This window comes from Apium graveolens, unplaced genomic scaffold (genome assembly GCF_009905375.1).
Source record: "Apium graveolens cultivar Ventura unplaced genomic scaffold, ASM990537v1 ctg8482, whole genome shotgun sequence".
NCBI classification, from domain to species: Eukaryota; Viridiplantae; Streptophyta; class Magnoliopsida; order Apiales; family Apiaceae; genus Apium; species Apium graveolens.
The window spans coordinates 124,099-146,113 of record NW_027421216.1 but is presented as its reverse complement, the minus strand read 5'-3'; the positions used below and the strand labels follow the sequence as shown (position 1 = coordinate 146,113).

General features: G+C 34.0%; 2 protein-coding genes across 2 annotated transcripts; both read left to right on the top strand.

Annotated features, from left to right (window-relative positions):
• The first annotated feature begins 16,468 nt into the window (after positions 1-16,468).
• Positions 16,469-17,086, top strand: LOC141705053 (secreted RxLR effector protein 161-like). Its single transcript, XM_074508124.1, has 2 exons — positions 16,469-16,695; positions 16,744-17,086. The coding sequence occupies exons 1-2, from the start codon at positions 16,469-16,471 to the stop codon at positions 17,084-17,086; spliced, it is 570 nt and encodes a 189-aa protein (XP_074364225.1).
• Positions 17,087-20,875: 3,789 nt separating this feature from the next.
• On the top strand, positions 20,876-21,831 carry LOC141705052 (MATH domain and coiled-coil domain-containing protein At3g58410-like). Its single transcript, XM_074508123.1, has 3 exons — positions 20,876-21,114; positions 21,214-21,410; positions 21,549-21,831. Exons 1-3 carry the CDS (start codon positions 20,963-20,965, stop codon positions 21,701-21,703), a joined length of 504 nt encoding a protein of 167 aa, XP_074364224.1. The 5' UTR covers positions 20,876-20,962; the 3' UTR covers positions 21,704-21,831.
• Positions 21,832-22,015: the final 184 nt, after the last annotated feature.

Sequence of the window (22,015 nt, the reverse complement as noted above, 5' to 3'; positions counted from 1 at the left end):
GTTGTACTTTAGTCCCGTGACTTGTTGTACCAGATATCTTGAAGTGCTCGTTCCCGATGTCACTGATGCCAATAATGATACCTTTACTGCTATCTCTGAACGTGACACTTCCAACAGTGACCTTTTTAATGTTGTTCAAGAGTGACTTATTACCGGTCATATGTCTCGAACATCCACTATCAAGGTACCACAAGTCTTGCTTAGAAGTAAGGCAAACCTACAAAATAGATCAATTAAATACATAGGTACCCTTTTGTATTGAGGGTCCAGGGGTTAGTACATCATAAATAACATTTGAATTTGCATGGAAAAATCTAGGCATTGGATAAGCATTGTTATTCACATAGAGATTTCTAGATGCATCATTCCTAATATTATAAAGTGTTCCCCGTGGATATGTGGTATTTAATTTTGATCTTCTTGTACTAGCATAACTTTTAGAGTTTCCAAGTTAATATATCATGCTTCTATCATTTGGATAATACACATTATTTCTAGGAAAGATATGATATTTTGGTTTATTATCTTCAAACCTAATAGGTGGTTGAAATAATTGAGATCTAGGTTGCCTTTGATGGTTATTAGCTACCTTAGGATGGAATACATTTTTTTCAACATTTTTTGATGACTTATATCCTTTTTGAACCCATATATGCTTTCCTTTAAATTCACCACTTTTAAATTTACAGTATGAAACGGTATGTCCGTGTTTGTTACAAAAAGAACATGTAAATGAAGGTGATTTGTGAGCATTATTTTTAGTTTGTTCAGGGTGTTGAACAACTTTCTTTGGTTGAACATTCTTATCATATCCTAAACCTTCATGGTTGAAGGAATTTTTAGAATGTACCATTTTTTTTAATATCTCATTGCCTTTTGTAAATCTTTGAATAACAATTTCAAGATTTTCTTTTTCTTTGTTTAAGGCATCAATCTTGTTGTTAAGGAATTTCTTGATCCTTAACTTGAGAAATAAGCTTGAAATTTTCTTGTTTTAACCGTTGAGTTTCTAATTCTAGATCTTTTCTTTTAGGCTCAATGGTTTGTAGTAGCTCTTTTTCTTTTTCAAGATTGTTTATTTGAGATTTAGTTGTTGAACTTTCTTGAGTGAGTGACTCGTTTTGTATTTTTAAGTTCAACAATTCAACATGAAGTTTACAAATATTTTCATTTATTTGTAAATTCTCAATTTCCATTTCTTCAGATTGGAAAATTAATGACATATTTTCCACTTCTAGCTTGAGAATATTTTCCTTGTGAGTATTATTCTCAATTTTTAGAAGTGGGTTTGGTTATTTAGAGATGAAATTTCAGCTTCATATTGTACTTTTGAGTCCATCATCCGAGTAAACTTTTTACTTTGATTATAATGTATCTCCTCGAGTTTCATTTTCTCGGACCATAATAGATGATGTCTTTTGTCAAGATCTTTATACTTGTTGTTAATATTTACCACAAGTTCAATTAAATCATGATTATTCATATCTACAAGATTCAAATTATATTCATATAATTGAATGAAGTTTGAAGAAAGGGTTACCTCTTGATTTGAAGTGGAGATTTCCTTTGAAGTAGATGCATCCCCGATAGCGATTAAGCATATATTCACAATTTCTTCACTAGCTTCCGGAGCATCTTCATCTTAACTTAAATCCCACCCGTTCTCCGCCACGAGAGATCGTCCTTTTATAAGTTTAGGACATTCTCGTTTAAAGTGACCGGGTTGTTTACATTCGTAACACACCTCTTGTATTTCCTCCGTATTGTGTTCTTGTTGTTTGGGAGGAGTGTAAGTAGGAGTGTTATTTATTATAGATATTATTATTTTGCATACATTTGCCTTTATTATAGCTCGTTGACGGAAAATTACTCTTATAGTTAGGAGTGTAATTTTGAGAGTAATTTGGCCTTCCATTAGAGTTAAAAACTCTTTGTTAATTATTTGATTTCAGGAAGCCTTTTCAGTATCTCTGAGCTTTGCTTTGAAGCACATGACGAAGTTGTCTCGTAAGTAAAGCAATTTCTCTTTCATCAACATTTTGGATTTATTCGTTTAATTCATCGTCATTTTATTCTTCATCTATAAGTATAGATTTTAAAGCCATGTTTTTCTTTTTGTCTTCCACTTTTGGAATGACTTTTTCTTGTAGATTATCTTCTTCGTATGCATGAAGATTTCCAAATAGATTATCTATTTTGTAATCATTGAGATTGTGCATCTCTTTTATTGTGGTTATTTTCACCTTCCAACTTGGAGGTAGTGATTTAAGAACTCTTCGGTTCTTTTCATTTTGTGTATAACTCTTTCCGAGTTGAGATAGTTCATCGACAATACGAGTGAATCTAGTCTCCATGTCGATGATATTTTCTCCTTCTTGGAGTTTAAAGTTCTCGTATACTTGGATCAAAGTTTCCATTCGAGAATCTTTTATATCCGTGGTTCCTTCGTAGGTAACCACTAGTTTATCACACATTTCTTGTGCTGACTTGCAATTATTCACTCTTTTATATTCTTTTTCAGCAAGTGCACTTGTGAGTACCATTTCTACCTTGGCAGATATATTAATTCTTTCTTTCTCTATCGTGTTATATTCATTAACATTCTTTTTGATGATGATGTCATCAACTGTTTTGGTAGGGATAACGACTCCATCTTCTATGGTCATCCAAACTCTGACTCCTTGAGATCTAGCATAGATGCGAAACTTGATTTCCATGTTGCAAAGTTGGTGTCGTCAAATAGAGGAGGGCGAGAGCTAGATAGACCTTCACCACAGCCAATGGTATTTAGATACGCCATTTCGGATCATATTTTGTTATGCCTGTAAACCTGCAAATCACTTAACAAACATGTTAAAAAGCACTGCTCTGATACAAATTGTTAGGTCCCGTAAAGGAGCTATTTTAAGCTAGAAGGGGGGTTGTATAGCTTAATTACCAATTTAAAAATTATTATGGCATTTTTAAAAATATTTATCCCGTTTTAAATATTTTATCGATGTAGATTATATATGCGGAAATAAAAGACAAGTAAGAAAATACCACACGAGAGATTTATCCTGGTTCGCGATGGCGCAACCTCTAATAGATTCGCTCACCCCTACGTCCAGTCCCCGAGTTCCTCTCCAGGACCTGAGTTTTTACCTTAAAATAACCCTGCTCCTTACGGAGGCGGAGAAACCTTTACAACCCCACAAATATTTGTCTTGGTGCATAACTTCAGGTTACCACCTCAAAATAAATGTGCAAACCTACACAACCTATCTTAGACAATAACACCCTGTTACTTCTTCAAAGTTGATGTAGAACCCTTAGTGTAGTCTTTGTCCTTCCAAGCTTTTTCCGATCTTGGATCTCAGTAGTTGGTCTTGGGTCTTTCCTCTTCCTCACAGTGCGAAGACTACTAACTCCCCGTTAGTACGTCTAGGACTTGGGTCTTAGAACGGGAATCACCTTACTATACCTCACCTCACTGCAAAACGAAGAAGACAATATCTACGAAACAATACCCATTATAGATAAAAAGAGTTTGGACTAGTAAAATACTTAACTAGACCGGATGAACAAATATTCTTAAAAGATTATTAATGTATACTTTTCTTTAGATTAAGTGAATGTTAGAGTATACTCGCTTCATTTTGAATAATATATGTTATTTCCGAAGTAATACATATATCAAGTCCTTGGTGAAGCATTATAGATTTTGGATCTTTGATAAAATAATTTCTTGTTTAATATAGTCGTGTGTAGACTTTTATAAATCGAGAATGTTACACTTATTCTTTAACTATTTGCACTTATAAAATATTTGGCCGAGAGAATAAAAGGTGCGTAATTTAAACACAATATATCACAGAATATAATAGCAGAGTTTAAATTATATTAGCACGGTTTATATGTGTATATATAAAATACAATATAAGCTTTAAGTTTTTCCCACGAAACACTGAAGGTGCTAGTAAGGGAAGTCGCTTAATTCTTATACGATTATATAAATACTTATATTTACTTAAAAGTTTTAAGATCTTCCCACGAAATACTAGAGATCCTGGTAAGGGAATTCACTCAAATATTTTAACTAAATATAATAAATATATATATATATATAATATAATATAAGTCTTAAGGTTTTCTCACGGAACACTAAAGGTGTTAGTAAGGAAAGTCACTTAAATCTTGTTAAAAAATTATAACGAATATATCAATATATGGCCAAAATCAGTGCGTTTAAGTTTAAAAAATAAAATGCTAGTTTTGTAATTTAATTCCCACGAAATACTAAAGATGCTAGTTAGGAATATAAACCAACCGTTGTATGAAATTATCACTTCGTGCTTAGAAGTGTATAATATATAGAAAACAATCCTTGTATGGATTTGTTTTTCTTTAAGTTATTCTATATAAGAGTTTGTAGAGATGAAGAGAAGGTGTTACTAAGCTTCTTATATGAATATTAAGAGTGGTCGGTTAAGACTCGGATGAAAGCTAAGAGGTTTACCACTTTTAAGAGATGAATGGAAAACTTCACTGAAAAAATTCGTCGGAGGTTCGGCCGGATTTTAGCTTGTTGGTCGAACTTGGGCAGCCCTCCGGGAGGCAAAAAAGTGGTATGGATGAGCTTTGCTTGGGACGATAGAGCTTGGTTAGTGGAACTAAGCTTGAAGATCAAAAACCTTGAATATATGATATATATTTGTAAGAGATAAGGTTTTTGAGATGAAGTATTTGGGTTTGGATTTTAGAGAGTGTGTAGAGAGAATACTTCTTGAAAATTCCCAGAAATTTATTAGCTTTTAGCTTGTGTAAAAAATGGTGGGGGGTGGGTGTTTATTTACAGAAGAAGTTAGTTGAAGGGAGTGGTTGATATTGAGTTAAAATGAATGGTGGATGAAGAGAGTTGTGTGGATTGATGACATGGAGGATAAGGTGTATTTGTTTGAAACTTGAATATAGGACAAATAAGAAAAATCCCAGAAACTATTAATTATATAATAATAGTTTTTAGCTTTTTCAATTAATTATTAATTACTTAGTTAATTAAGTAATTAGCACCATTAAATATAACAACTTTGAAAACCCTTTAATAAATACAACCAAAAATATGATAATTACCTAAATATCATAAAATGATGATCTGCAAGTTTTGGTCAATTTTGGTCAAAGGTAGCTTGGTCAAACGCTCGGTCAAAATCTTTGTCAACACCCAGAAAAATCACACCCGGACAAAATTTCTTAAAAATACGAAACTTTAACCATCCATAGAAAATACCATTTAAGTGAAAAATCTTAAGTTTCAAGATTTTCTAGCAAGTGGAAGTATTTTATTTCGATTTAAAATGATTAAATCAGGGTTCAGTTCCAAATAAAATATGAATGATCTTTTATGAAAGCAGATAGACATTGTTGGCCTAGTTTGGGCTAAAATAAATACTTAGAATATATTTCCTTAAATATAAAATATTTTGAGAGTGTGGGAAATATTTTTAAGTATTTTAAAAGTATTTTCTCCGATAAATAATATATTTGAGATCCGAGAGAAAATTACTTTGAAAAATTTGAGGAGGGGGATAAAATGAGATATTAATATTCCTATATCAAATATTAATTTCTAAGAATGTAAAAATATATCTTTTGATTTATAAATGTTTTATGGAGTGAAAGATATATATTTTATCCCTTTTAAAAACATCTGTTTTTGAAATAAATTTAGCACGAGCCTTCTAAAGAATATCCAAGTTCTGGTATCCCTTTTTCAAACTGGTTGCCTTACTAATATTGCAAGAGAGCCTAATAAAGATCATATTCCGATAATTCTTTACGATCTCATTGCTTTAGAGTATATTCTTTTGAAACTATATTTTGATTTTCAGTAAATTGGAATATCTCTTATATTTATATTTAAAAATATAAATACACTATAAAAAACATTTTTGAATTTTTTTTCTAGATATGGCTTTTCACTTTTGATTATGTCAATTAAATTCATGCCTCTTTGGAGAGGATATATGTGTTTCTAATTTTATGTTAAATTATGCAAATATCAAAATAAATAATTAATCGAAGATGTCCTTTCAGATGGCATAAAGGTAGATTTCATAAAGGTCAAAGCTGTATCAAATTGGGAACAATCAAAGACGTCGACAGAAGTTTGGAGTTTCCTTGGACTGGCAGGTTATTACCAAAGATCTGTAAAATATTTTGCGAAGATCACAACCCCATTGACGAAGCTAACCAGGAAAAATGTGAAGTTTATTTGGAATGATAAATGTGAAGAAAGTTTTCAGGAATTGAAGAAAAGATTGGTGACAGCTCCAGTTTTAGCACTGCTAGATGAAAAAGGTAATTTCGTAATCTATAGTGATGCTTCTTTGAAAGGATTGGGTTGTGTGTTGATACAACATGATAGAGTTATCGCATACGCGTCCCGATAACTAAATCCTCATGAACAAAAGTATCATATACATGATTTAGAGTTAGCGGCATTGGTTTTTGCACTGAAGTTATGGAGACATTACTTGTATGGGGAAAGGTGTGATATCTATACGGATCATAAGAGTTTTAAGTACATATTCACTCAGAAAGATTTAAACTTGAGGCATCGGAGATGGTTGGAGTTAATTAAAGATTATGATTGTTCTATTAACTATAATCTGGGGAAAGCTAACGTAGTAGTAGATGCACTGAGCACAAAGAAAAGATTAAATATGATGGACATTACTAAGGAATTGTCATCAGAATTGAAGAAACTGGAGATTGAGGTTCGTATGTCGGGAAGTAGTAAAGAAAACTTATATGAGATTACCTTCCAACCAGAACTTATGGAAAAGATTAAAAAATATCAGAAGGAAGTAATGGATCGAAGCTTAGATAATTTAACCGGAGAAAAGATTTATACCCAGAAGGATAGTAAAGGTGTGTTAAGAATTTCCTCCCGAATATAGATTCTGAATGTGACTGAATTGAAAAATGAAATTTTACGAGAAGCCCATAGTTCAATATTTTCAATCCATCCGGGGAGTACTAAGATGTATCAGGATCAAAAGAAAAAAATTTGGTGGCCAGGAATGAAGAAAGAGATAGCTGACTGGTTTAGTAAATGTCATTCATGCCAGAAGGTGAAAGCAGAACATCAAAGACCAGGCGGATTGCTGCAACCTTTGGAGATTCCACAGTGAAAGTGGGACGAGATTGCTATAGATTTTTTGGTTGGATTACCAAGGACCAAATCGAATCACGATGCTATATGGGTAATTTTTTTCAAATCAACGAAATATATTCTCTAGATAAGTTGGTCAAGTTATATTTGGATGAGATTGTGACCAAGCATGGAGTTCCAGTATCAATTGTTCTCGACAGAGATCCAAGATTTAATTCGAGATTTTGGACGAAATTACTGGAGTGTTTGGGAACCAAGTTAAAGATGAGCACTGCCTACCATCCCCAAAGAGACGAACAAAGTAAAAGGACGATTCAGATAATAGAAGATATGTTAAGAGTATGTGTTTTAGATTTCAAAGGAAACTGGGATGATCATTTACCGTTACTAGAACTCTTTTATAATAACAGTTATCATGCTAATATTGAAATGTCGCCTTATTAAGCTTTGTATGGTCAGAAGTGTAGATCTCCACTTTATTGGGAGGAAGTCAGTGAAATAAAATTGTTAGGTTCGGAACTAGTTCAACAAACAAAAGATGTAGTAATCATAATTCAGAGAAAATTAGAGGCGGCCCAGAACAAACAGAGAAAGAATGCAGATTTGTATCGAAATGACATGGAAATAGAAGTTGGATCACTAGTGTTATTGAAAGCCTCTCCTTGGAAAGGATTGGTTAGATTCGGCCAAAAAGGCAAATTAAGTCCCAGATATACCGGGTCGTTTGAAGTTTTGAAGAAAGTAGGAAAAGTTGCTTATGAATTAGCCTTGTCGCCACATATGCGTCATATTAAGAATGTGTTCCACGTCTCCATGTTAAAGAAGTAAAACCCTAATTCAAATCAAGTCATCGAGTATGAGCCAATCGAAATTCAGCCAGATTTGTCCTACGTGGAACAACCAATCCAGATCCTAGACCGTAAAGAGCGAGTTCTAAAAATAAGTCTATCCCAATAGTTATACTTTGGAGAAACTTTCGAGTAGAAGAGTCTACTTGGGAGTTAAAGTCTGATATGCTAGACCAATATCCTCACTTGTTCAGATTGGTGAGATTCTGAGGACATAATCTTTTTACGAGGGGGCTATAACGACTCTGTATTTTCTATTATTAAAATATATATAAAATAAAATATTATTCTGCAAATTATGTGTTGCATGTTAAATATTATATACGTGTTGAATTATTCTTACTATTAATTGTTATTTCGGTTTAATATTTAAAATTGCATTATTTTATTCTTCTATTTAAAAAGGGATCTCAAAGTTTAATTTTTATAAATATGAATATTATTAGTAAAATTATTTTTATGGCTCTATAATTTTAATAATTATTTATAGGAATTTATAAAATTTAGAAAATAATATTTTGTCAAATATTCAGTCCCAAATTATTTTCTGATTGTAATTATTTGATGGTTCAATGTTAAATTCAAAAATATTTTAAAAAATATCAAAAAATTATTTTATTAGTTTCAAGTATTTCGTGAATTTTAAAATTATTTTGAAATTATTTTGACTTATTTTTATCCGCAAATTGTATCGTTAAAAATCAGAAGCGGGCATCAAAACCAAGCATGCATGACAATCAGAGACACATGACAATACATATACACTCATCCTGTTTATTTGAGGGACACGTGCCCTATTCACAGATTGTTATAAAAAATTATAAAAATAAACACACACACAAAAACGTCAGCGTCTCTCTCTCTCGCATCTATCATATATCTCTCTCTCTCTCTCTCTCTCTCTCTCTCTCTCTCTCTCTCTCTCTCTCTCTCTCTCGATATTCCTTATCCTCCATGTCCTTCCTTCCCTGGTAATAGTCCCCTCGATTTTCCCTTCTTTTTCCCGCCGCGGCCTCTATTCCTTTCTGTTTCCGTTATTTTTGTTTTTCCGACAATAGTCATGCATGTTTATATGTGTCTCTGGCTTCAAATTTTTTTCATCCAAAATTCATATGGTTGATGAAATTAATTGATGTTATAATTTAATCGGTGGAATTCGTATCGGACCCCGAAATAAAGGAGTACCACCGAATTTTGTCGCCACCGGTGATGAACTCCGGTGTCATCATCGGTGGTGGACCATGATGTACTCCTGAGCCCTATTATGTGAAAAACATTTCATTTTATTTTTGTTTATTGCATTATAAAATATTCTGAATTGTTTACGTAATTATTTCGCAGAAAATCCAAGTTAAAAATCAAAATGATTATATTTATTATTCGTGAATTTAGAAATTCGATTAATTGGAAGTATTGTTGTTGGTGCTTGTTGTTGATTGGTGTCGATATGATATCAGCTGATATTCAAAAATAGATGAGGTGCTGCCGGTTTTCTAGAAAATATTTATTTTAGAAATTCGGGAGTATATCCTTTAATTATCGGGAATATCAATCAGTTATATAATTATTTTTTATAAATTATTTTTACAAATTTACTTTCGTATTTCAAGTAATTCATTTCCAAACAGCTATTAATATTAAATTCGTTTGGTGAAATATTTTGTAAAAAAGATTTTGAAAACCTATTTTATATAACTAAATTCGATGCGTATCTGGTATTGTATTATTATTCTGAAAATATTCGTTTTCAGTAATTCTGTATTATACGATATATAATTATGTGTTATAGCCTCACTTTTATTTTATCGGGTAGAACTAAATACCGAGGATATGTGTAGCATAATTGAATATCTAATCTAAAGTGTTTCAATTCTATAGTACCCAGTCAAAGGTCACGTTTTTCTAAGGTCAACCTAGGATAGGTTCGTGTCTCTGTAGCCCACTACAGCATGGCAAGTACCTCTGATCATATCTTTTATGGTTCAGTATTTTATATGAATGAACTGTTGATTATATTTCATACTTGATTAATACGTTTTAAGTTGCGTATCCCCTTTTTAGAAATTCCTGGTTTACTTTTAATAATGTTTTGAGGAAGAGTAACTTATAGCGATACCTATCTATAAGTTACGCTTTGCAATCGGAAAATATTTAGTAATCAATCATTACTAAATTTTGTGATTAAAGTCGTGTTTGGAATGAAAATTATGTTCACCTATGTCGTGAAATTTTTGAAAAGATAGGTATAATCAAATCAAAACTTTAGAACTGGAATAAAATGAATCGGATATTCTATTGGAGTTGCGTAAGAGGTCCGTTATTCGGTAACTGCCCAGCATTGGTGGCGTAAGAGGCTAAGTCGGTTGTGCATATTCTCATAACCGATTAGTCCAATGTTATTAAAGACCTAGCTAATATTTAAGTTCCGGAACACATAATTTGGATGGCCATTAGAGCTGTCCGATGATTGATAGACTGATCAGCTATCTTCACCCGTTTAAACGTCCAATGTATCTGATTATTCAAATTTCTGAAATGTTTATAGTCAATTTATTCAAATAAAAGATCGCATGCTAAAATTGAACTGTTTAATTCATTAATCTATGTATTGTGTCCCGTTTTAAAAGAGCATGCTAGTATATGGTGGTTTTCCAGTTCTTAATGATTTCAAATGTTTTATTCTTATAACCATTTAGAAGGAAATCTATATATTATGTTTATTCATATATTTTTGTACTGCTGAGCGATTGATAACTCATCCTTGAAAACTTCTATATTAACCTATTTCAGATGCCTAGAGACCGTGTTCCCGCTAGAAGAGCTTCTATTGGTCGTACTCAGGGCCGGGTGTCGGCTCCTCCCTTGTTTGGATCTTTTGAGGTAGTACTAGTTAGACCAGTTGTTAGGTCTGTGGTCTGTAAGATAAACATAGTTTGTACCAGATTTATTTTAAGTATTCCTTAGTTTAATAATTGTATAATCTTGTTCATACTTAAACCTGGCAAAAACTTGGTCAGGGGGTCGTAGTTGTTATGGTTGTATATTTAATTTCATTCTAATCACTATATATTCTTGTTTTATTATTATTTATAATATCAATCTAGCCCTCGGAGTTGAGGCTGTCTTAGATATATTAAAGAATGAGTGTGGTTGTTATATGTTTATGAAGAAGACTTGATATGTAAGAACATCAGCCACCAATGACAATTAGACAACAACAATGTTTAATTTTGATATTAAATTTATTATAACTTTTATCTTTTTTATTGCACTAGTTATCACATATGTCAACGACCTTGTTTCCAGCAAGACACACTTTGCTTTGACATCTATATTTCGAGTTCGGTAAACCTAGATAAAATTATTTGTGTTGTAATTTTTTTCTCATTTTAATATTATTCAGTTTTATAATCGAAACCTAACCGATAAAAAATGAACTGAGATTTGTAAAACCAAAACCGAATTAATGGTTCAGTTCTGATTTTCAATTAAAAAAAATGAAGACCTCATGTTGTGCTTTTATCCAAAAATGAATCGGTCATGTTCTTCCCTACTTCTCATAGTGGTCTTCGTGTTCGCATTTTCTATTAAACTCATACATATGAAAATTGGGAATTGACCCGATTTTCAGAGAAGGCTCGGAAATTGATCTGGGTTGTCACATATGATATCAGAGCCGACTCTCGAAAGTTTGGTGCATCAAGTTGTCGGGGGAGAGGGAGCGAAGGCTGGTTATATTATCCCATAATGGCAAAAGGGCCAGAGGTGGGGACACGTAACCAACTGGTATTATCGCACAATTGATATAGAGGAACAATTTGGACCTATAAGCTGTCTGTTTATCCTGACGAGTATGCTCGTCAGGCGTTTAAGTGGGAGCGTTTGTAACATCTCAATCCCACATCGAGGAGATTTGGGACTTTTATTATGTTTATAAGGAAAAATATTACTACTGCATGCACCAACAAATTATGATCTTTTGGGGTCCTGTGGTGGGCATGTTTTTTATCCTAGTTTGCTCCACTCAGGACAGTAGGCTTTGGCTTATTTTGGATTCGCAATCGAGACTTGACCCGATTTTCAAAGAAAACTTGGAATTTGATTAGGGTTGTCATATTCAAGAACTGCCTCCCAGGCGAAGGTCAATTTCTTCAACTACCACTGCCTCATGGCTAATCTTCCTTTTTCGAACATGGATTTCTCCATCTGACGTATACGGCCTGAATATGAGGCTCCTCATCCTCTTCGGAATCTGATGATAGTACAATGTTAGACCGGGATCTCCCCGAATATGATTCTGAATCTAAAAATTCGTCTTGATCAGCTCGCCTCCGTCGCCCACTTCCCATTTTGAGTCAGGCAGCCCTCTCTTCTCCCTTCGTACATCTGAGTATGTTTTCTGGGTTTCCACGGTCTCCATAACCTCATGGAGCCTGCTCATGGAGTTCTATTTCCTCTCTTTGCAGGCAAAGTGCCTGCAATCTCAAGTTGGGATTTTTTTCTCGACTTATTGACTTGTCGCATGCTTTACTCATGGAGCCTTCTCATGGAGTTCTTTTCCTCTCTCTACTTTTGCAAACATGGTCCTTTGTTCTTCCGGGGTAGGCATGATTTCATCTTTGGTTTCTGACTCAAAGTTGAGAGCTCTTGGGGATTTGGGCACGAAATGAAAGTTATTGGGTCGACGGTCAGTGAATCCTGGTGGGTGATCAACTTCTGGTGGTTTCAGAAGCAAGAAATTGTTGTTGCATATTTAATCTTAACTTGTATTACTTATTTATGTGTCGTACTTTATTTTTAGTCGTGTTTGTAGCCGAATGACCTGGTCACCAACTGCATGAGAGTTTTTAGGAGTTCAACTTGAATAAATGATAGATGCAAAGTAGTAGTAGGAATCGTGGTTTGTAGTTCCTGTTTTTTAGCATTAACGTTGCTTTGTAATCTTATTTATCTTGAATCATTTAGATGAATAAAAATATAGTTATCAATATCATTCTCCAGCTCTCTCTGTCTAAGATAAAACAACTTATATATATATATAAGTATTTACATCACTTGGTATTAGAGCAAGGAACACAGAGTATGCCTAAGTGTATGCCTAGAACAACGAAGAAGATGGAGACAAGCAAGGTGAAGGAGAGTACAATTAGTCTGAGCTATCCAATGTTGGCCAGAGGTAATTATATGAAATTATCTTTGAAGATGAAACTGTACATGCAATCTCACGGTGTGTGGGTAGCTGTGGAACCCAAAGACTTGAAAAAAGAAGTCGAGGAGACGACAGATAAGCTTGCTTTGGCAGCAATTTATCAAGGCATACCAGAGGATACACTGTTGTCTCTCACAGAAAAGAAGACAGCGAAAGAAGCCTGGGATGCGATAAATGTCATGTGTCAAGGCGCAAATCGAGTAAAAAAAGCACGTGTTCAGACGCTGAAAGCTGAATTTGAATCTCTAAGCATGAGAGATACTGAGAAATTAGATGACTATAGCCTGAAATTAAATGGTCTCAACACTAATATTCGAGCCCTAGGAGAAACAATTGAGGAGGCATATGTGGTCAAAAAGTTTCCAGATCGGTTCCAACAAAGTTCTTGCAAATCACCTCAACAATCGAACAATTTGGAGATTTGGACACTATGACGATTGAAGAGGTAGTAGAATCGCTGAAGGCACATGAAGAACGTTTGAAGGGACAAAACGAAAATCGAGAAAGCCAACTACTGCTTACAAAAGAAGAATGGGAAAGGAAAGAAAGTGGTGAATCAAAATTACTACTAACAAGAGAGGAATGGATAAAAAGAAGTGGTAAAGGTGGAAACTATAATCGCAACAGAGAAGGTTTGCGTGGTGTAAGGGACAGGACCAGAGTAAAATGTTTCAACTGCCTCAACTACGGACATTTTGCTGCAGAGTGTCGGAAGCCTGAACGTTGAAAAGAACAAAATCAGGAGGCAAATTTGACACAACTACAGGACAATTAACCAGCTCTTTTGTTAACAGAGTGTGAGAAGAAAGGAGAAAATACACTATTGATTAATGAGGAGAGGGTTACACCAAAGTTAAGTATCAAGGATGAGATGAAGCAAAGCATATCTAATGTCTGGTACCTTGACAATGGTTCCAGCAATCATATGTCTGGGCAACGGTCAAAATTTAAAGAATTAAATGAACAAGTGACAGGACAGGTCAAATTCGAAGATGGCTCAACGGTAAACATTGAAGGAAAGGGATCAGTAGTTTTTAGATACAAAAATGGGGAAGAAAAGGAACTCAAGGACGTGTACTATATCCCAAGCTTGTGTAATAACATTATTAGTATTGGCCAACTATCAGAGGAAGGCAATAAGGCTGTGTTCAGTGGTGATTTTGTGTGGATCTACGAAAATCAAGGAAGGCTTCTCATGAAGGTTAAGAGGTCAGTAAATAGACTGTATAAGATAATACTGAAAACTGTCACAGCTTCGTGTATGATTTCATCAAAGATAGAAGATTTTTCTTGGTTGTGGCATATGCGTCTAGGTCATGTGAATTTTCAGGCACTTAACTTAATGTCTACAACTCGTATGGTACGAGGTATGCCAAAGATCTGCCAACCCAAAAAGGTGTGTACTAGTTGTTTATTGTCTAAACAAACACAGAGGCCGTTTCCTGCACAAACACTGTACAAATCTAAAGAAGTCTTGGAGCTAATACATGGCGACTTGTGTGGCCCCATAATGCCTGAAACCCTTCTGGAAACAAGTATTTCTTTCTCTTGGTGGATGATTATAGTGGAATCATATGGGTTTACTTGTTGAAGAGTAAAGATCAAGCATTTGATGCTTTCAAGAAATTCAGAATTCAAGTTGAAACCAGCTCTGGAAAGAAGGTGAAAATTTTTAGGTCAGACCGAGGAGGTGAGTTTATGTCAAGTAAGTTTATCTCTTATTGTGATGAAACTGGTATTGTTAGACAATTTACAGCTCCGTACACACCACAACAAAACGGTGTGGTGGAACGAAGAAATAGAACGGTGGTAGCAATGGCACGAAGTATGCTAAAAGAAAAATATATGTCGTCCATGATGTGGGGGGAGGCAGTCCGGCATTCGTTATATATTCTCAATAGGTTACCAACTCGAACACTAACCGGAATGACTCCATATGAAGTTTGGAAATAAAGAAAACCAGAGGTTGGGCATTTGCGGATTTTTGGATGTATTGCACATATGAAGGTACCAAGCACTCACTTAAAGAAACTCGATGATAGGAGTAAATGTGTTGTTTATCTTGGAAGGCAGCCTGGTACAAAGGCTTACAGACTGGTTGATCCAAATGATAACAAGGTATATGTAAGTCACGATGTCGTGTTTGAAGAAGACAAAGCTTGGGCGTGGAATAAAGGAGGAGCACGGCTTGATCAATCGGGGAATTTTTCTATTGATCTGACAGAAAAGAGAGAAGGTGCTGTGATAAATGAGCCAGTGACACCAGCAATAACAAGTAGTATTAATATTGAAGAATCTGGTGGTACGACATCACCTGTAATAGTAAGTTCAAAATTAAATGATTCGGATTGCAACAGTGAGTCTATCCGGTATAGAAGTCTGAATGATATCTATAATCATACTGAAGAGGTCGAACTCGAAGAGGAACTTTTATTTATTGGCATCAATGAACCAAAGAATTACAAAGAAGCTGTGAAAGAAAGTTGCTGGAAACAGGCCATGGAAAATGAAATTGAATCCATAGAGAAAAATCATACTTGGGAACTAAAGGAGCTGCCATCGGGACACAAAGCTATTGATTTAAAATGAATTTTCAAAATAAAGAAAAATGCAGATGGTGAATTGGTGAAACACAAAGCTCGTTTGGTCGCCAAGGGGTATGTTCGGGAGTATGGAGTGGATTTTGAAGAGATTTTCGCACATGTCACTAGGCTAGAAATCGTAAGATTATTATTGGCTCTATCTGCTAAAAATGGTTGTGAAGTACATAATTTAGATGTGAAAACGGCATTTCTGAATGGGGATCTCCATGAAGAGATTTATGTTAAGCAGCCAGAAGGATTTGTGAGGAAAGGACAGGAGCACTTGGTGTATAAAATAACAAAAGCCCTGTATGGTTTAAGGTAAACACCTCGTGCGTGGTATAAAAAATTGAAGAAGTGTTTAGAAGAACTTGGATTTGTGAGATGTCCTTATGAACACGCTGTATATACCAAGCGTGAGCATGATGAAACACTGATCATAGGAGTGTACGTAGATGATTTGTTAGTCACTAGAACAAGTGTAACAGTCATCGACAGGTTCAAGGATCAGATGAACAGTAGATTTGAAATGAGCGACTTGGGCTTACTGTCGTATTATTTGGGAATTGAAGTGCAGCAAGGTATGAATTGTATTGAGTTAAAGCAGACCTCGTATGCTCGAAAATTGTTAGAAAAAACGGGGATGTAGGAATGCAATCCAACAAAGTATCATATGGATCCAAAGGAGACTATCACCAAGGACGAGGGAGGCAAGCCTGTGAATTCGACTGAGTATAAGAGTTTAGTTGGAGGTTTACGCTACCTGGTACATACCCGACCAGACATAGCGTTTTCAGTTGGTGTGGTGAGTAGGTACATGGAAATGCCTACTGTGATGCACTTAAATGCAGTGAAGCGCATCCTTCGATATGTGAAAGGAACAATGGGTTTTGGTCTAGTGTACTAAAAATATAGTGGTAATAACTTGCTTACTAGTTTTTCTGATAGTGATTTAGCAGGTCACATTGATGACAGGAAAAGCACAGGAGGAATGGTGTTTTACTTAAACGAAAGTCTGATTACCTGGGTGTCTCAGAAACAAAGGTGTGTGGCATTATCTTCTTGCGAAGCTGAATTTATGGCTGCTACAGCGGCAGCGTGTCAAGCCATTTGGTTACAAAATTTGTTGGGTCGGGTAACTGATAGTCGAGTTGATTCTGTGGTGCTTTACATAGACAATAAATTTGCTATAGATTTAGCGAAAACCCGGTCTTTCATGGTCGAAGCAAACATGTCAATATTCGTTATCATTTTATTAGAGAATGTGTGGATCGTAGGGAAATTGTCATAAAACACATCAGTTCTGATAAGGAGCGTGCAGATGTATTGACTAAGGCCTTACTAATCGTAAAGTTTGAAATGATGATGCAGCTGTTGGGAGTTAAAGAGTTACTCAGATAAGTTTAGATTAGGGGGAGTTTGTTGTATATTTAATCTAAACTTGTATTATTTATTTATGTGTTGTACTTTGTTTTTAGTCGTGTCTGTAGCTGAATGACCTGGTCGCCAGCTGCATGAGAGTTTTTAGGAGTTCAGCTTGAATAAATCATAGAGGCGGAGTAGTAGTAGGAATCGTGGTTAGTAGTTCCTGTTTTTCAGCATTAACGTTGTTTTGTAATCTTATTTATCTTGAATTATTTATGGGTCATTTGGTTGGAGGCATTCTGGTTTCGTTCATTTCAACCACATACCTGATGTTTGGTTCAGAATTTTTTTCCTCCAAACCCATTCCTCATACCCCAAAGTATGAGTTTTTGATACTCAAGGGGAGAGGTGGGTATGGGGAAGTGTTTAATAAAAAATGTTTGATAAAAAATGATTTAATGAACTAAAATTTATTAAAATGATAATTAAAATAATTTTTAAATTAATTGAAATCGTTAACTTAAAAAATATTTTAAATTTAAAATATTCATTCCAGCACTCAACCAAACACATATCATAAATGATATCTCAACCTCATACTATCCTAACCCGATTCCTGATTCTAAACTCATACCACCTCTCGAACCAAACGACCCTTGAGATGAATAAAAATATCATTCTCCAGCTCTCTCTGTCTAAGATAAAACAACTTATATATATAAGTATTTACATCAATTGTGACCCCTGAAAGAGGTTCCACAAGAAGCTATAGAATGAAGTAAGCTGATAGAAATATTTGAGGAACCTCGGGGAGTTTCACGATATACATGAAGATTAGTTAGCAACAGAAAGTTGCTGAATGGTTGGAGGAACATTTAAAAGGTACTAGATGTTAGTTTTTAGCAAATTTTTTGAGATATAGTAATAGCTAGTATAAAAAGCGCCTACGGAAGCATAACAACTTTTAAGTCATATTTCTTATTACGAGTTGGATCATGTAATTTTGGATACATAATGTGAAAGTTACACATTAATGGTAGGATAATTAGAAGATTGAATCTCCAATTTAAAGGCTATTTAGGTTCCTTTTTTACATTTCATAACTTCAAGGAACCATGCATGGGGTAATTTTGTACCAAAAATCTCCATGGGTATGATTAAAGATCCATTGGACTTACAAGTCTAATCCATAAGTAATAAATGGGGTAGATGATAGGCGTGGTATGATGCAAAAAGACGAATTATGATTAGATGGGTTGGATAAAAAGGTCTATTGAGATGTTACAAATATTTAGGGGTTCCATACGAAGGTATGGGTAAAAGTAGCTTATTTAGTGAACATGTTTCTTCCTACATAGAAGACTATAATGATGTAACAGTATGGTTGGAAGCATTCAGCAAGGTGAGACAACCTCTATAAAATTCATTGGACTAACAAATTTGTTACATGTGCGGGTACGAATTCCTGGAGGTAGGTTCATAGAATCACATTCTTGACTATATATAGGTTCCTAATGACATACTCCTGTTTGCGAATAGATTGTGATAGCAAAATTCAGCAATGATTAGTAGTCCTGTATTTTATAAAAGTATTCATATTAGACATCTAACTAAAATATTATATTATACTATATTTTGCTTTTGAATACCTACTTATATATACATTAGTTGATTCAATTAAACATCTAATTAATTAGCAAAAAAACAGCTATTTGATTTGCTAAAAGAACGGGAGAACCACATTCAAAAGAAGCAAGAATGCGAGAAGGATGCACATATTGAATTTTAGTTAACATATTTGACAATATTATACGCATACTAAAATTTTTTTGGACTTTAGAGTTGAGATTTTACTATTCGGTCAAGATATAATATAAACACAAACTAAAGGTCGACTTATTTCAAATATATTTTCCAAGAATCTGATTATTTAAATTTATTGGTATTTAGCAAAGTATTTTACGAACTATATTAATTAAAGTATATATGAGCATAACTATTTTCCAAATTTGTTTTAATTTAAACACTTATAGTTATTTTGTTTAAAGACATTTTTACTGGCGTCATATAAAATATATTTTAAGAGTTTAATTCATTAAAATTATATTATAACTAAAACATTTATAATACTTTAAAGATATTTCTATGAAAACTAAAGAAAAAATAAAAAATCAAAATCATCCACCAATACTCTCTCAATGAGAATCGACCCCCAAACCCTAGTTAGCCGCCTCAAAAATATTTAGATCTACTCCTTCTTCATTAATTAAGCCCTCTTCCTTTTCCCAAAATCACTTCCATGTTCTTCTCCCTCATCTAATAATCAGTTTTTTATTTTTTTTTCAATAATTATCCTTATTTTATAAGGATTACTATCGTACCCAACCTTTTTGGGTCTTTTGTTTGTCCTCCTTTTGGAGTGGTTGTTTGTCCTCCTTTTTGAGTGCTCCGTATGTTTTTGATATTTTGACTTGTTGGTTTGTATCGTTGAGAATGATTCATTTGGTGTTTCAGGGAATCTTGAAAGCTCGCATCGAGTCTGAATCGTTGGTGAAAATTGCAAAAACTCACCTTTCACAACGGAAGATTGTTCTACGAGGGCATCTGTACCTCCAATCACTTCTAAACATTGGATTACAACTGGAATTAATTGTGTGAAGGTCAATTGTGATGCTAGTGATTTTGGAGATAGTGTATGATGGATTTCTTGGGAAACTATTGTAATCTTTTTCAGTTTAAATAATATTTATATTATGTATGTTAAGCGATCTGGAAACAAAACGGTTATTCATTTAGCTCGTTTATTTGTTTGTCAACCTGATCCCAGTTTTGGGGTTTGTCCAAACTGCATTAAGTCTTTTTGACAAAATGCATAATATTTTGGCAAAATAATAATAATAATAATAATAAAAATAAAAAAATATCATACTTCTAAAAGAACTTAAAAAGTTAAAATAAAATGATGGAAACAGAAAAGGAGCGGGAAAGGTATTGTAAAATTCGAATTCTATTCTGAATTTGCTAGGTATGTAGATTATTAGATGGCTGAGCCCTAAACCCTAGCTAATTTATACACGTAACAGGTCAGGTGCATATGATTTGGTACATATACAACTACTTGAGCTTATATTCTATACTAGATGAGAAGTTAGACTCTGATTTATAATAAAAGATTCGTTCATCTCTTCTTCCCAAATCCTCTTCCTTTGCCTTCTTCGATCAGATTCTATTTAGGTTTCTGGTGATACCTGGTTTTTTTATCGTTAAACTGGTGCACACACCATGAGTCGGACCTTTGACCTCTGTTAGAAAAGCTAAGAACCACTGCACCAACCCTTGGTCAAAACTAGTGTCTCGCGATACCGGTCAATTTATATTGTACTTTTTGGTAAACTTCATATTTTCAGAACATATTTTATAATTGGTTTGTGTGTACAAATATTCTTCTGTTGTGATCCTTTTATTGGTTTAAAATTCATCATACTTTCAGTTTTATGACTCGGTATATTATTGGGATCAAGATGACGCTGTCAAGCGAAATCGATAGATGTTCTCCTATTCAAGAATCAAACTATTCGTCAGGCGGTAATGATTGTATTTAGGTTTTATTTGTCGACTGAATCTGTGTATTCTAGTAATTGAAAATTTTAAAATTGGCTTATATGTTTCATAATTTAGTACTTAAACAAATTAATTGTATTATGATTTAGAAGAAGTCCATGAATTTTGTAATGCCTCAACTAGCCGGTACTTGGTAAATGACTCGTGCATATTTGGGGTAGAACTTTTTGTTATAAAGAACATGACTAGCAAGGCAGTGTGTCTGTCAAATGTTCAAATGCCAAAGAATGACTATTGTATAATGAGAGCTCATATTTGGAAGATTGACAACTTTAGCAAGAGGAAGAACAAAGTTTACTACTCCAATTCATTCATGGCCGGAGAAAGAAAATGGTATTATATAAGTCTTTTTTCTTCCTAACAATGCGGTAATTAATGTTCTGTAACAGATTTCTGATAGTTAGTGTAAATTTTACTTTTTAATGTGTCTAGGAGACTGCTACTTCATCCCAGATGGGATAAAAAGTACTTAGCAGTTGGCGTGGAACTAGCGGATACAAGTAGCTTGTTTCGTTTGGATAAATGGCTTAAAAGGTCTTATTATCATCAGAAGTTGTATGCAATGTTCGGACTTGTCGTGCATGATCAGTTTGGTGTCTCGGATGTAAACACCAACTTTGGAAAAGCATGTGAGTGATGTAATTTTCATTTCAAGCCAAAAGTATAGTTCATTATGTTTGTATATACAACCAACTTGAGTAAACACAATTCTATTAAACATGTTTATAGTCTGTTGCTGATATTAGTTTATATGCCAACTGTTGCAGGTTGGGGAGTTTTCAGTAGAGCAACAACCTGCAAAGTGAATAAAAAATTCATGGACTTGACAGAGCTGCATGACACTTCCAAAAGCTTCTTGCTAAACGATGCCTTGACTATTGGAGTAGAGATTCATCATATATATTATGACAGAGAAATTTAATTTATTTAGATTTTGGATGCAGAATTGTGGTAACAGATTACTGATTGTAGATGAGATATATCTATATATTTATACAGATGGTATGTCTGTCAAATGTTCATCAAACTTAGAGTGCACGACAAAGTCTATTCACATGCTTTATTTTACTGGCAATCTTTTATTTTATTGGCGATTTTATGCAACTTAGCAGCTCCTGCACAATGATTGAGCTCAGCAGCTCATGATTACTACATAATATGCAGAGCACAATGTCATATTTGTTAAATTATCTCACTTGTATATCTTGTCTGCAGAATAATTGTCAGTTGCCAC

Excerpts from the sequence above, each read along its gene's own strand:
- LOC141705053 (XM_074508124.1), top strand. The coding sequence starts at position 16,469 with ATGGATCCAAAGGAGACTATCACCAAGGACGAGGGAGGCAAGCCTGTG. Across the intron at positions 16,696-16,743 it reads ACAATGGGTTTTGGTCTAGT|TGATTTAGCAGGTCACATTG; the intron begins GTACTAAAAATA and ends TTTTTCTGATAG.
- LOC141705052 (XM_074508123.1), top strand. The coding sequence starts at position 20,963 with ATGACTAGCAAGGCAGTGTGTCTGTCAAATGTTCAAATGCCAAAGAAT. Across the intron at positions 21,115-21,213 it reads ATGGCCGGAGAAAGAAAATG|GAGACTGCTACTTCATCCCA; the intron begins GTATTATATAAG and ends TAATGTGTCTAG. Across the intron at positions 21,411-21,548 it reads CACCAACTTTGGAAAAGCAT|GTTGGGGAGTTTTCAGTAGA; the intron begins GTGAGTGATGTA and ends CAACTGTTGCAG.